The 15,846-nt window shown below is 36.9% G+C and overlaps 1 protein-coding gene and 1 long non-coding RNA gene across 12 annotated transcripts in view; one reads left to right on the plus strand and one right to left on the minus strand.

Annotated features, from left to right (window-relative positions):
* The window catches only part of LOC124165360 (zinc finger protein 865-like), an 87,780-nt gene that overhangs the window by 5,544 nt on the left and 66,390 nt on the right, over positions 1–15,846 (plus strand). For all 9 annotated transcript variants that reach the window (XM_046542730.1, XM_046542729.1, XM_046542735.1 and 6 more), the window contains 3 exons: positions 4,249–4,371; positions 6,024–6,196; positions 6,747–6,953. In XM_046542730.1, the coding sequence (XP_046398686.1) occupies positions 6,099–6,196; positions 6,747–6,953 (305 nt within the window). In that variant the 5' untranslated portion in view covers positions 4,249–4,371; positions 6,024–6,098. The remainder of the gene's footprint in view (positions 1–4,248; positions 4,372–6,023; positions 6,197–6,746; positions 6,954–15,846) is intronic.
* On the minus strand, positions 12,525–14,382 carry LOC124165364. 3 transcript variants are annotated; one of them, XR_006866217.1, is made up of 5 exons: positions 14,037–14,381; positions 13,750–13,953; positions 13,512–13,671; positions 13,047–13,227; positions 12,525–12,913 (listed from the first exon to the last, which is right to left on the minus strand). It is a non-coding gene; the product is annotated as an uncharacterized LOC124165364 (long non-coding RNA). The 3 variants fall into 3 exon arrangements; XR_006866215.1 differs by having other exon boundaries at positions 12,525–13,227; positions 14,037–14,382; XR_006866216.1 differs by lacking the exon at positions 13,047–13,227.

Genomic DNA, 15,846 nt, shown 5'->3' on the forward strand with positions numbered 1-15,846 from the left:
TGCAACACCTTGTGGACTCAATACCAGAATTCCTGGTTCAGATCTCTAAAATTCCTCTTCAAAATATGGTGGTGGTATAGCTAAAAAGGGAATAAACTGGCAATTCAGAGGTGATGCGAGTTCATATTTTTGTGAAGTAAATTAATTTTTCCCCAAGAATTTCTATCCCATGAGTGTAGGTTTCAGTGATTGTGATTGTAGAGAAGTTATAGGCCACCTGCTTCTGTGTACCAGGGGACAATGAATTGTGGTGACTTCGATGAAGAAGTAACTTAATACTAGTGATGGGCCTCTTTTTCCAAAATCCTTTTCCATGTCTCAAACAATCCTTCCTTTATCAACCATCTACTTGTGTATCTTGATAAATTTGATTAAAGTTATAGGTCACATCCCTAGATAAAAGGTTTATTGAAGTAAATGTGTTTGTGGTATTAAGTAAAGTGGTATAACATTCTCTATGGGTATTCTTGGAAGAAAATAGTTAGATTGGTAACTTTCCGTGAACAACTTTTATGTAACCAGTCATCAGCTTAACCACCCTCTTCATTCATTTGGTTTCAAAGCCTATTTTAACTGATGGTTCCAGGTGTGACATGCATAATATTTAATTTCAAATTATATGAGTTAAGATATTCCTGTTACATCAGATCACATGATGTTAAACCCAGCATATTTTTAAAGTTTATGTGGAATGACTATGTGGGTAGTGTATTCTGTCCTCCTCTGAAACTTAGTTAAGGATCTATAAAATGTGTAAAGATATAAAAACAATTATGTTGTCTACCACTTAATGCTGCTATGTATGTAAGAATTAGAAAGGTGAAAACTGATTGTATGATATGGTTATTGATTAGGAGAAGCATTGTAATATTAGATTCACTGAGTGGTATCATGTGGTTATTATAATTGCCCCACGAAGAAATGAATAAGAGGGTATGCAAATCTGTCATGTGGCAAATATCCGTATATGCAGTTGGGCAGAAGCAAGCATTTAAAAAAAAAGTTTTGGAAAAAAGAATGTGAGAATGTTGAAGAAGATATTCAGGAAGACTAATGGGTTTAAATTTTCCAGGTGCAAAATGAATAACAACCAGGGTTACAATTAGTAAATGAGTAGGCTCGCTTGCATGAGTATAGGAATGGAGTAAAACTTCCGTGGCCCATACCCAAGCAGCAATCAATATCCTAACAACATCCAGACAATATTGTTGGCGTTAATATATGACATCCGTGGAATATCCATTTTACCCAATTAACATTGTATGGATTTCTGTTCAGTATCGAAAGGGCCCACCAAACAACGTTGCAGCTATGTCTAACAGTGGACATGGAAGTCCATATGGCAACATCTCTTAGATAAAAAACTTTGTAAGTTTCACATGTGATTTTACTAACGACCAGTTTTGCGATGAAAAAAGATCGGATGCTTTCCCGGCGTATGCTGGTAGTGAAGGCTATTCGAGTTCTCCACCGGGTAATCTCCTCCATGGCTGCCGACGTTTTGGGGTATGAGTCGTACTTCAGGGCTGAGATGCTCACTCAGCCCTGAAGGTGGATTACGACTCGTACCCCAAAACGTCGGCAGCCATGGAGGAGATTACCCGGTGGAGAACTCAAATAGCCTTCACTACCAGTTCTGCGATGTTGCGCAGCGACGAAACTAGTCATTATTAAAATTATATATGAAATGCACAAAAGTTTTTTATTTGAAATGAAGCAATTTTACCAAGTCACGCCTCAAACCATCAATCTCTTAGATAGATTCACAACATCTAATGGGTGGGTGAAAGGTGTGCTTAATATGGTTTTTGGTTATCTAAAGACTTACAAACAAAAAATTTGTGCTCTTCAATACTACACAGAACATATGCTACTTACTTTTACTGCTTGGAACAGCAATTTTTTAATATCACAGATATTACAAATAGGATATTTATGTGACATTGTCAAAATATGCATCATGTAATAACAATGTGTTTTGGATATATCAACCTCATTTAGATGTCCAATGGATATTGTCTGCGGCTTCCCAGATGGCACATAATCCTCCGTATCTAATTCGTATGCAGATAGTATTCATTGACAAAAAGCGACGGAGCGGTAGTCAATGGATACTATCTGCATACGAATTAGATACGTAGGATTCTGTGCCGTCTGGGTTGGGTGTGGGTGATGTTTGTGATTCTGGGAGGCTTAGTGTTGTATCTTCACTGGTCCTCGCCACCAAAGTAGAATAGCATGCAAAGTAATGGCATATTTGAAGAAAGAAAATGATGGTTGCAAAAATATATTTTTAGTTTATCATTGAAACACCAGCTGTCTTTGGCCCAGATTCATAGTTGCTGCCTGGGTGTCCTCCATTTTCTGGGTGACCCCTACACTCATTAACTGAATTCATAGTCACTCTGAAGGGGAAGGTTATTCTCTGTCTCTCTCAAGGCCACTAGATTATCATTTTAGATTTCGTTGGTAAGTTTTCACTTACAATATGTGGCCCCTTTCAGAATTTTTAAGATGGCTGCGGCTATCATATTGAGTATTATAAATGAATTATATCTCATTAAATGACTTGTGCACATGGAAATGCATTTCCATAATAATTATTGGTGTAAATGTCCTTCGTAACGAAAATCACATGGCCTCTGTAACTTCCCCTTATACCAGGGTGTAAATAATAGGCGGTGATCAATCATACCCCAAGTGCTTACAGTAATATTCAGAAATGTTAATTTTTGTAAAAAAAAATTTTTTATTACTGTGGCCCCCCAGAGTAGTGTTTCCGTCCAGGTTCATCACCCCTCAAATTGAAATCCTATTTACACTACTGCCTTACAATGCTGTGGTATTGCAATAATTTTTTTAAAAATTCTACCATGCATCGAATAAAAAATGGGAGTAATAACTGCTTGTTAATGATTAATTAAATCTGCTGTCTACAAACAAGACTTAATGATGTGGAATTTCAAGCAACAAATTAACCAATTAGTTTTATTAAGGCTGTGAGTAACTCTAAATTAGATGATGACAGTACACAGAAAAATTCTGCAGCTGATGTGAAACTATCCCCAAGCAGATGTTTAAGTGTTGGTGCAAACTTGTTTGTCACAATCCTGACAAAAAGATAGTGCTCAATATACTAGAAGTGTGCCTTTATTCAGCTGGGAGCTTCCTCAGGGAAGAAATACTATCTTTTACCGTTGAAAAGTTATCAGGAAGAGGCCAACATTAGAATAGACAAAACATCATTGGGGATGTAGTTCTTCTCAAGATAACTGCTAGCATCAGGAATGGTCTAGTCATATTTTTAGAAACAATTGAATTATAAGCATCTTTGGTGACAATTTAAGAGGTGGGAAGAAGTTGTGAGATCCAGAGAAGATGGAAATGGAATTTCAAAGTTTTGTACAGTCAGACTGCAACCTATCCAGAGAGTATTAAAAAGATAAAGTTGCAACTTGTTATATTGCAAGTTGTTTAATGTTGTATCCATTTTGATTTTAATGATTTTTAAACTTTCTAGAATGGTTTCTTGGAGTACCAAGCCTCTTCCTTGACAAATAAATCTCATTTCCTGGTTTGTGTGTCTTAAAAGTTTTAAAAGTAACCTTATAACTTTGAAATTTTGCATTACTGTTACAAGGAATGAGGTATGGTTTCCTTAGCCTTTTAAATAAATGGGTAGCACATTTTCAGAGTGGTACAAAATCAATCCTTCTGCAACATCATTGCCATTTTGGGGAACCTGGATGGCCATTGACAGAAAATTGTCACCAAGTGTAATAATTATTATTTATGTTTTCCATTTCTTCATTTTTTGTTTCATAAAACTGTAAAATGTCAACAATAATTACCCATTTATAACTGAAAAAATTCAACTATTTGGTCCTTAGTTGAAAGATACTGGTGTGGAGCATGACCACGTTGAGAATGCAAAACTGAAAAGGGGTCTGATATCATTTCTGCCTTTTCAAGTGTGGAGAGATATCAATGGAAACAGAATTATGGTTTTTATGAAATTACCATTGCAGAATTATTTGAAGCACGATAAAATACTGGACATTTTGGAGCCAATTAAAAATTAGACAAAACACTAAATTTAATAAATAAATGACTTCTTAAGACTAGTGTCAGTTTCTTCAATGTTTAGGGGTCACAAAAAATTCGGCAGGAAGATGATCATGATATTTGAATGGTGTGGTGCTCAAACTGGTGTACAATTTAAAAAGAATGCTTTCTTTTAAATTTTAGATGCTGTTCAAGAGTAGATGAATGCTGTGAAAGCGGCCTGGTGAGAATTCAGTTTGCCAACAGCTATGAAAAATTTAGCTGTGGGAACTGAACGGCAATCTGGCAATACATGCTAAACTATTGGTGAGCTTCTGTTCTAGATAAATTGAAATTTTTAATGTCCTAATTATTAGCAGGAAGAGTTGATGGGTACTTATTATTTTGATTGAAAAAAAATTGTGTTAATGAATGCATGCCCAAGGTTGTAACTTAGAATTTGTGAACCCATAACTATGAATAGAAAAGCAACATGGTGTTTTTTTATGGGTTAATGCATGAATATTTTGGAGACAAAACACATACTGTATTTCTCCAAATATAGTCCCCCTCTGAATATAGTCCCCCCCCCCCTAATTTTGAGGCTTCAGTTTCGGGAAAAGTAAAAAAAATGCATTTGAACATTGTCCCCCCTTTACTTTTACCAGGGGCATTTTTGGAAAAAAATGGGGGACTGTATTCAGACATATACGGTAATTACCGGTGTAGATGTAGGGAAGGGGTATGCTGTGACTCAATCACTGTGAATTTTCCTGGATTTGGTTGATTAAAAAATTGGCTGTGAGGTGGTTGATATTCAGGGTCAATAAGACTGTATAAATAATATAATCCTTGGGACTCTAGAAGGGTTGATGGCCAGAAAATGTCATAGGTCAAAACTACTTTTTTTCAATTATGAAGAATCAAACCACTCCCCAGTTCACAATCTTATTTGTTCCTTGAAAGGAGAGCAGTAAAAATGCAGTGCTATTCAAGTCATCAAGATGAATGCTATACCAAAGCTACAGGCTTTTACTGAAAAAAAATTAGTAAATTTTATTTATAAAAATTACAGTCCAGTTAAAATCGCAAATGCTATTTAGCTAATGCTACCAATATTGAAATAAAGAAGAAACTTGGATGTTCATTGCCATCATCATCAAGTCCTGCATCAACTAAACTTCTAGCGTGATGCCAAGTGGTATTTTTTCCTCTTTATCAGCCTAGCATGGAAAATAGCAATCTGTATTTTTTTGGGGAAAAATGAATAGAGCTTCGTATTGGGTACTGTAAAAAAAATCATTGCGAAGAGGCTAAGAAATTTTAATTGAAAATTATTCTTTGGCAACGATAGTGTTTTAAAATATAATGCAGTCATACATTTTTATGTAATTGGCTTAGCTTTCTCTGTTTGCATACATTTGTTATGTGGGATAGTTAATAATAACTTTGTCAAGAGGATAATTAATTAATTGATTTGATTTTGTGACAATGGCTAAAGCCTTGATGAAACTATTATATTTTGTCTTTTTTTACGATGTATTACCAGCAATATTCAGGTATAAAAGTTTTCGAGCAGTGATTCCCTGTTCAGATTTTGAGAAGCTTTTGGAAGAATACAGTTCTGATTTAGGCAAAGGTAAACCCTGTTAGGATCTTTGTCCTGGTAATGTGAGAGAATGTAGCTAGAACAAGAGTGTGTGTATCTGAAACCGGGTCTCAAATTGTGAACAGAGCTAATCAGAAGATTTTAATTGGGGATTGGGTATAGTATTCTTGCATGGTTATTGAATGATCTAGGAAGTTGAAAGTCACTTTTTACTAGGTGCTTGTTACTAGTACCTGAGCTCTTAATACAGTGGTCTTTATAAAATGGTCTTCCCACGTATTTTACTCTTGTGTAATTAGGCTAATGTGTGTTCTTCTTCCTAAGGGTATTTTCGGATAATGGTTTATTCATCTTGGAAATTGTCTTACAGTGGTTGAGTGGCTGCTTTGAAGAACACTGGGTGGGTAGGAGGAAGTCACGCTGTAGTCGATATAACAAAGGCTGAATGCTGGAGGACCCTGGCCCCCTCTTCCCCGTCGAAGGAGACTTCCCATCGCGGCTCTTCTTCTTGCCAGCGGCCTTTGCTCCGCACCCGTCCTCAAGGTATTCACTGATGCCCTTTTTCTCCTCTGTGATCAGTTGAATCGTATGAAATGTATATGCTGTACATTTTTGTTTTGTATCTAGCGATTTGATCGATGGATTTTTCTTCCTCACAGGAAAATCCTTCAAAATCGCTGGCACATTAATGGCTTTGCCTGGTTTCGCTAATTAGTAGGGCCCTCTTCGCTTCTATAGCGTTGGGGTGTTTTTTCCCTCATCCCGACCTTTCCGCACCTTTCCTTTCCCAGAGGCGTCGACAGGCTCCTATCGCAGGGGCACCTCTTTTCCTTTTTCCTTCCTCTCCAGCCCCTCCCCGGGTGATCGGGCGTATAAGCCACGTGCTTGGTTCCCGGCCCCGGTGTGTTGTACCCTATGAAGGGTTCGCCCAGAACCCTCATACTCTCTGTACATTTTTTGTAAACATGAAATTCAATTATTTTGAAAATGGCCAAATCTGACATCAGTTAGGTACCTATGATGCCATTCTTCAAATGAACCCCTGTATTGGGCTCCATAAGCTAGTTGCTTGAGGATCGTTATTCCGTTGCAGGTCGGATATGGACTTTCAGTTCCTGTGCGGGCAACGTCTCGGAGCATTAGTGGGGAATGCAGCTGCGGCAGCAGCTGCCTCTTCTGCAGTTGCCTCGGCAACGGCACTTGCATCTCCCCCCCCTCCTCCATCACATGAGTCTCATCCTCCCGATCTGAAGTTTGGAGGCAATGGCCCCCCCAAGTTCTCAACATCTGTTGGTGGGGGGTAAGTTTCATTTTTTTAATTCATGTTAAGCTCCTAAATTATTTCTCCTTCCATCGACTTCCGCTCTGCTTCCTAGGATTACGGACCACGGAGTGGTTAAAAACCACTATCTTCAATCTCTAAAATTTTCGTTGTTTTAGAGACTGAAAAATGTAATTATGCACCAGAATATTGTGCAAATTAATAAAATATCACAGAACTGTGTATAATATATATCATGACACTTATTTAACAAATTAACACAAAATTAATTCATTACAATTTTATCTGATAGTTGTAATTGCTTGAAGATAGATCTTTTAAGCACATTCTTTTTTTCTTCATAATTTACCTTGACCAAAATTCCTTCTTTATTGGAAATGGAGATTGAAGATTTTGATTCTTGACCATTGATAATTTACCTTTTTGGTGTACAAAAAAGTTCTTAAATGAATAATGAAAGCTCTAATCTTTTTTATCAAGGATGTTATCCTTACTGAGAGTGTCCAGGTCCCATTCAAAGTTGGTATAACAAGGGAAAAAAATGGTACTGCGATCTGAATTATTTTCATCAATCATGCACGATGGTATGGCAGCAGCATGCAGTAATACTATTGTACCTTCATAAATACCTATTTTCTTATTTAACCTATGCTTAAAATACATTAGTTCAAGAGGTGTCTGTATTCTTAAATTATTTTGCCTGTCTATGTTGGACTCTCAAAGGTATCATCTTTAATAGCTGCTGTCAGTGGCGCAGAAAGGGGTTGGGGGTCCAGAACTTGGACTGGAGTTATTCATCAGTTCCATAAATGGTGTAGATTGATCTTAGGGAAATATAAATTAACTTTTTATTTGTGAAAGAAAACAACAGTCCTTGGCTAAGCCATTTTAGCATTCATTCATTCATTGGTATATACATATAAACACAAGATTGTAAATACAATCCAATGATGTCACCATTAGACGTGCAAGTACTTGCCTTGTATTATTAGTACCATGATTACAGTTATATTATCAGAATTTTTCAAAGAATATAGCATAAAAATAATTCTGATAACATCTATGTACGTTGATTCCTTCCTGAAAGAGTGGCATCTTGAATTTCATACATCTGAACACACCCATTTTTAAAATACCTGTTATTCACCTGTTTTTTTTATTTACTCAAAACATTTAAAAATGAGATTTGGTTTTGAGGAGGCTAATATGTATACCAGTCATCATCAAAACCTGGAAGGTTAAGGGTCAACTGTAGACATGAGTTGGTATGGGATGATAATGTGCAAAGGATGAGTACACCCATGCCTCATATAGTGCAATTTCGATATAGCGCAAATTCTTTCATTGGGAAAACATCGCAACTCAGTGTAGCCTAATCACAAAACTTTCACAATCTCATGATAAAACGTGAACTTGCGCTAAGTACACACGAAATTGCTATCATTTTATGCATACTTATAGTATTGCTTGCCTCAAATCTTTTTTGTATACAGTGGAACCTCGTTAAAGCGAGTACATCCATGTCTCGTATAGCGCAATTTTGATTAGCGCAATTTCGATATAGCGCAAATACGTTCCTCGGGGAAACATTGCAACGCAGTGTAGCCTAATCAAAACTCTTAAACGCTCTCGTGATAAAACGTGAACTTGTGCGAAGTACAAACGATATTTCTATCATTTTACGCATATTAATGTTAATGCTTGCCTCAAAGCTTCTTTTTTGTTTATATATTAATCGAAATCTATTGCTGTGCAATGGCCAAAAGTATTACTCGTCATTGGGTCCAGATAGCCGGCTTACCGAAGTAATTTATCTCGTCTCCTTAACAGAATGATAATAAATAATTTAGATCGTTAATTAAGCGTGGGGCTAGTGGAAATGATTTTTTTTTCAGCAATACGGTTTGAGACGTATTTTTGCCGTCATAGGTTATCGGGCGATTGACTTCCAGGTAGAGCGTCTCCGCCGTCTACGCTAAAGCCTTCAAGGTCATCGGTATTCACGGGGGAGAAATGGAGCGGTGGCCGAGTTGCGCATGAATAGCATCAACACATAAAAGGGTCCGCTATAAAGTCTCAAACACAATGGCTTCGTTCCCTCCCCGAAGTCTTAAGCCTTCTGCGTCTCAGGAATACAGTTCAGCAGTGGAAGGTGATGTAGATAGAGCCATACAGAGTAAAAACCAAGAGAATATAGCAAAAAATAGGAATGCGTGTAGAAAAATCAAGAATTTATCAATAAAACTATAAACCAAGAAGAGGAATTGAAAGAGGTCAATTGCTTTGAAAATGGAGAGCGTCAAAGCGATATTGCGCGGAAGTTTAAACGTACGATGCCTTATTCTGAATAAAGACGAAGTTAAAACATCAGTGACCTCAGCCGCACCAACTTCAACCAAGCAGTCTACACATACGGAAAGTTCATAGAGAATCAGTGCAAAAAGACGAGAGTGGTAATCGCTCCGAGACATTTAGTGAAAGCTCCGGTTGGCTCCAGCATTTAAACGGCAAGCAGGTATTTTCAGTGCGGCGATATCAGGTGAATCTGCAAATGTTGCTATAGCGCAGTCACCGCAACATTTTCTGATGAACTCCAAGCTGTGATTGAAAGTGGCTCCTTTCCCCCTCAACCAGTTTTTAGTGTTGACGAGACGATATTGTTTTGGAAAAGAGTGCAATCTCGTTCATTCATTTTCAGGGAAGGAAAACCTGGGTCAGGTTTCAAGTAGTGATGGGTCGATTCCAAAATTTTATCGATTCCGATCCCGATTCCGATTCTGACATTTCGATTCCGATTCTACCGATACCGATTCCATCGATTCTGATGCCATAGGCTCCAATAAAAATACGACTTAATTCCAGGAAACAAAAAAACCACTTTTAAAAATATTACTCTGCATAAGAGTCAGTTGACAAAAGCATCTTTCAAATCATCACTATGTAATTAAAATATAATAGCTAAATTTCAAAACAGAAAATACCTGAAAAGTGGTGTTACATGATAGGTATTACTTTAAAATATTGGCACTCATAATATGTCGACCATATCTATGTATCCAAAGTACAAGGGAGAGCCCTGAGTACAGAAATTTTCATAGCTGTAATAAAGATTACATACTACATGTATGAATCATGTAATATTTGGCCCTTTCAAATTCTCAAGCAGAAAAACCAATTATCCTACATGCTCAGCCAGCAGGTTTTGACGTCTCCATGTTACAGTATTACTGCCTGCAGACAATTGCCTCTTGCTACACACTTGTGTGATTGGACAAGTACTTTACTACCAAAATTGCAAGATTATGGAGACTGGAATTTTTATTAAAAATTATATCAACGATTTTGTTGGATCTGGAATCTTCATGGAATTCAAGTGGACGAAGCGAACGAACTACATATAGAACTATACTTTAGTTTTGTAGAGCCAAAAAAATTCTATACTTCTCACGTCATTTAATCAACCTTAAAATCTCTTGCTTTTTTTAAGTTCAAGAAAGAAACTAAACGCTACAAATGAATATCACATCGGACGGACGCAGTAATAAAAAAGGCTAAAAGAGCCTTGTGGTGTGAAAACTCCCCCTTCCGCACGACTCACCTCGGCGAAGGTGGAAAGGGAAAAAGGGTATCGGTTGTTGCCTTTCACGGAAGCAGTTCATTTTTCTCTCTCTTAAGCATGTTGACTTAATCTCTTCACTTTACTTCAACACCCGAGGTATATTTCTTATGCGAGGGATAGTTTCGAAAAATATCCAATCCTTAGTATTTTCTCTCGAGTAATGCGCTAAATGTTCTAGTAGATCCATACATAATCCTTTTTAACATCCTCAGTTTAGTGTTTTAAGTCAATGAAGACGATTATCCATGCTTTAAATGACGATTTTCAAGACTCATGTTTTTAAAAACTTGAAAAATCGGCCTCAATTACCGAGCCTTAGAGTTCCGCGGCGTGTAGCTGAGCCTTGACGCGCGATTGAAAAATCGTTCTTATTTCCTTCGTCGCAGACTTTTTTTTCCTAGATTTCTAATTAGTACTCTTAAGAAATCTCTACTTTATATTGTGGTTCAAATTTTCCGAGTTATATTTTTCGTAAACGAAAGATAATGTCTACTTTATGTCAAATTTCACGTGAAAAACGGGTCGGCCATTTTGCGTCGTAAAACAAGACAGATGAGAGCCAAAATCTTCAAAAGTCATTGAAAGTATAGGCAAAGCACCAGATCAAAGGAATATTGCGTTTTTTTTATTCCATAAAACTCATACCAACGCAAAACCACTTGGATAAATTCAAAGATTTTTTGAGGAAAAACAATATCTTGCGTGGCATCGAAAAATTGGTCATGTTTGGGCCTCTGTATCTCACTAAAGGTTCATATATATGTAAAATGGCATGTAAATCTATATCTGGTAATGATTTATGATTATTTACGCTAAGTTTCAAGTCTCTATCCCCAAAAAGGTCATTTTGAACTTTATTCCAGCTTTTTCCGATTTCGGACCAGTGTGCGCCGGGTAGGAAGACGATCGGCCGCCGCGGCTGGCGTAAACGCGTAAAGGTATTCGGCGCCCACGGCGACAACTATAGCGTATTCGGCAAGCTGAAACTACCTGGCCAAGGCATTAGAATGACTTATCGGCTTTAAAAACTGCATTATTACATGAGTTTCATGATAGCGCTTCCTGCCGGCAGATTGCTGGGCCTACTAGCCTCGAAAGCTCTGTAACCTTAACTACTCGACTCGACATTCGTAATGCTACTCGAAACGCTTGAGTCGAGTACCAACTACTCGATCGACTTGAATTTTCGAGTACTCGCACATCCCTAGAAGATGTGTTTTGTCATTACGATTACGTGGCGCGAAAATTCAAATGACTGTTGGAAACGCGGTCGTATATTTTGTTGTTTGAAGAACCAAGGGGGCGACATACCCATAAGGATAATGCGTATAGGTTTTGATACATCAGTGCCATCTATGCCAGTGGTCCAATGCTGCCGCGAAGTTTGAATGCACATCTCGGCGCGTGTTTCAATTTTTTTACGCGTCACGATCAACCCGCTGTTACTCCCGAGAAAAAAGTGGCATGTTTTTGAGGCCGCGGTGAAAGTCGGAACTAATGGCAGCACCTGTCTTGGACCCTGGCAGACGTCGTTAGGGCATTGAAACCCGTGTAAATTAAGGAAAAATTTGTGGAGAATATGTTGGATTCCGGAGATATAAGGCTAAATCTTATTATTTTAAATTAAATAGCCATTCTTTATTGTAAACTGTACGAGCTTACGCAGGGATTCTAACACTCCTGTACATTAATATTGCGAATTATATGCCGGTATGTCTCTCCCTTCGGCTACGAACTTGTAACTGCAAAGTACGCCTTGAAGCAATGGAATAAATACTGGAGATTATCTACGACATTAGCGAACGGATTCTCATCACGGTAAGGTGATGTTTACGTAAATGACGCGATAAATATTTGTCACAACAGAGGAATAGTACAAATTTCTCAATTAGGTAATGGAAGAGAGTTATCCTAAAAATAAATTCATTATATCTATCTTATGAAAGGTTTGGTTCAAAATGAAAAGTAAATACCCTCTGCATTTAAGTAATTTATTCAGGTTTGGAGATACCTTTGAAACATGTGTTGATATGGATTGAACAAATAAAAAGAACAATGTGACCTTCTCAATACTGGGAAGTGGTAAACTCCATAAAAGGGTTAACTATGTATGTATTGCGATGACCTCGTCCCTTAAAAGTTTATCTGCACATTCATTGTGGCTTAGTTTCCAATTCACGACACAAAAATCTTCCAATCCGAGTCATTAGTGGCACCTATCAAAGAACATCACTGCCACACGAAAAATTATATCCAATAATTTTCTCCATATAAGAACCGTGTTAACGTAACACCACTTTGGCACCAAAAACATACTGAAGTCATTTTCTTAACAGATATTGCTGATAAACAGATGAATCTGTAAATAGGAAACATTCTAACATCAGTCAATCACAAGGCAATAAATTACATGTTACAGAAATACTTACATCTTCAGTTTTCTTTAGCAATTTAACTGAAAATACGAAAAATTCAATGATAAAAATAATTACCTTCCAATTCTTCTAATCCATCATTCAATTATACTTACTACGGGAATACATGCCATTATGCATTATGGGCATTAAGAATTAAACTATGAATGACATTGGTGAATGTAGGGAATTCACATATCTATATGATCAAAGTTGTTGACCATCTGGCATCAAATATCACACATTAATTAATTCTAGACTAGGAAAAAATATTGTCATCAGTCAACATTATAACAAATCAATATCCTGATGGCTGTAACAATAAGTACAATAATTAAATACTAAATTCTCATCATCACTTGCATTATTGCATTCAGAACCAGTATTACAATGTAAAGTGAAGAATTAGCATAGCATTAGGCACACCGCAAGTGTCACTCCATTTTGCAATGAAGACTTAGTACAGCCAATCACTCAGGACTAACAAATTTAAAAGATTCTACGTAGCTAAGGAAATCTCCATTCATATTAATTGTAACTTACTTGATGAACAACAATGATTACCATCTGAACTGAGATATATAGTAAAAGCATTGGCACAGAAGCCTGAAGTCACTCAACACACGTGGCAATGGTATATTTGTAATCCAAATAGAAAAGACAAATGGAAAAGACATTGAGCATTCTCAGGCAATCTCGGCATCTAAAAAAACAAAGACAACAAAGTAAACAGGGCTCCATACGCAGCTAATCATGAATGTTCATTTTAATCTTTACTTACTGAATGAAGAGCCTGGCATAAACTCAGGACCTTAGCATTCACATTGATGGAGAAGGCAAAGTTCACTTCAAAAATTCACAAAGTATCTGTTAACAAGGGTAGCACTTACATTGACATTTAACATTCAAATGTGATGAGAGTAAAAGATGAATTGCAATAATTCTAAGTTGAGTACCGTATCTCATCCTTACGAGATCATCATAACTGTGAAAAGAAAATATTACATTAGCCATCGAAATGTCGAGAATAAATATAGATAATCAATACTTATGGTACAAGGTACTCACTGGATGATTGTCGTGGGGCATGAAATGCCTTTCACACAGTCTCTGCCCTGCCTTCAACTCAAAGTTTACCCTTGGTATTGCAGCTTGCCATTTACTCCTCTTAACAGGATCTTTGGGAGCAGAGAAAAATGAGAAGGTAGACTTTTTAGAGCCATACCCCTCAGTACACCCTGGTGCGACACAGCTTTGTGGCATTTCAAATATCGCCGAAAATAAAGCGAACTAGCTCCTCCCTCACCCGTGAAATCCACACAGTGAATTACTTTAGCGTTTAGAATTACAAAAAAAAACGCTGAAGAACTCAATTAAATAGTTTTTCAAGTGCAAATAACTCGCTCAAACACACGTGAACTTACCGAGCTACATACAAAGCATGGGTACACGACAAGTAGCGCTCGTAGTTCGTTAAAATTCCGCAGCCTCAAAAACCTGCCACCAAAATTGTACGGCGGGCATAGGAAGTTGCACTGGTTTGGTCACGATAGAGCGTGCTATTCAGGCCTAATAATGATACTGCAATTACGAGAAACTTAAAAGCAGTGAATGTAGGAAAATCTTCCTGAAGAACTTCCCCAGGTTACTAGCAGTAACCATAATAAAAGATTAATGTACAAAGTCAACTGGCGATGGTGGTTGGTAAGAATAATGATCTCGGAAACTTACTTCAGTGGACATTAGTATTTATTGATACAATAACTGGCAAAAGAAATACAACAATAACAATTTCAATATGACATACTAGAGATGAAATCTGAGGAAGTTAACCATTCTACAAGCACATGAGATGCACAAGCAACAAATATCAATGACAACATGAGATGAGCAGCCTTTGCGTAATAGGAGAAAGATTCCATTACTTAAGTAAACACTCCACACTCCACAGACAAAGAGGGTGACCCAATTTTCCTTGAGGTAGATGTATCTTGCAATAGCTCTGGTACAGGGAAAATAATGCTAATCCTGAAACCATAGACAATAACAATACTTCACTAGAAATAAGCATGCAAGTTTGGATATCATTTCATGGAAGATAATTATTTAATTATGAAAGGAGGACATTATTTCGTAGGAAGTTGTTCATGATGAGTACCTATTAAGATATACAACATATCTTGGCAGAGGAGTCTTAAAATGAAAGGTTCTTATAAGTTAATATCCATCACTTATACGAAAGAAAGTATTCCAAAAGTAGAAAACGAGAAAAGTGAAGAATATTTTATACCAATGTAGTAGAAATTAAGTTCTTACTTCAAAATGAAAGAGATTAAAGTTTTAAGAAATGTAAACATCGTAGAACACTTAATGAATAATGCTCAATTAATGACAATTAAACAGTTGAAAGGACAGAGTTGAAATAGCAAATTACATACATAACCAACAAAATGATTAGCATTAAACAAACGAAAGCATAACACTAGCGATAAATGAGTAGTTTGAACACTAGAAAAACTGCAAGTACCATGAAAAACATATTGAAATATAAGGAATACAAGACACCATAAAATTTTGAAAACATGAGAAAAGGTTAGCTAATCACAGGTTGAAATCAAAATGGAATAATGAAGGAAACAGAATTACTCACATTTTCATCACCAAATACATTTCATACCCACGCAATTTAGCAATAACCAAGATCATTGAGACTCGTATCCTTCATCGAGCACATTCCAAAATCGTAAGGGACACTGTAAGCAATAAAAAAAAGTCTGCAGTTAACACTAATGACTATCAATAAGCCTCAATATCACGTTTGTTTACATCGAGATTCAATATGGCAGCCCCCAGTTCATTACTGCTCAGAAAAACAGGC

Source organism: Ischnura elegans, chromosome 9 (assembly GCF_921293095.1).
Source record: "Ischnura elegans chromosome 9, ioIscEleg1.1, whole genome shotgun sequence".
Taxonomy (NCBI): domain Eukaryota; kingdom Metazoa; phylum Arthropoda; class Insecta; order Odonata; family Coenagrionidae; genus Ischnura; species Ischnura elegans.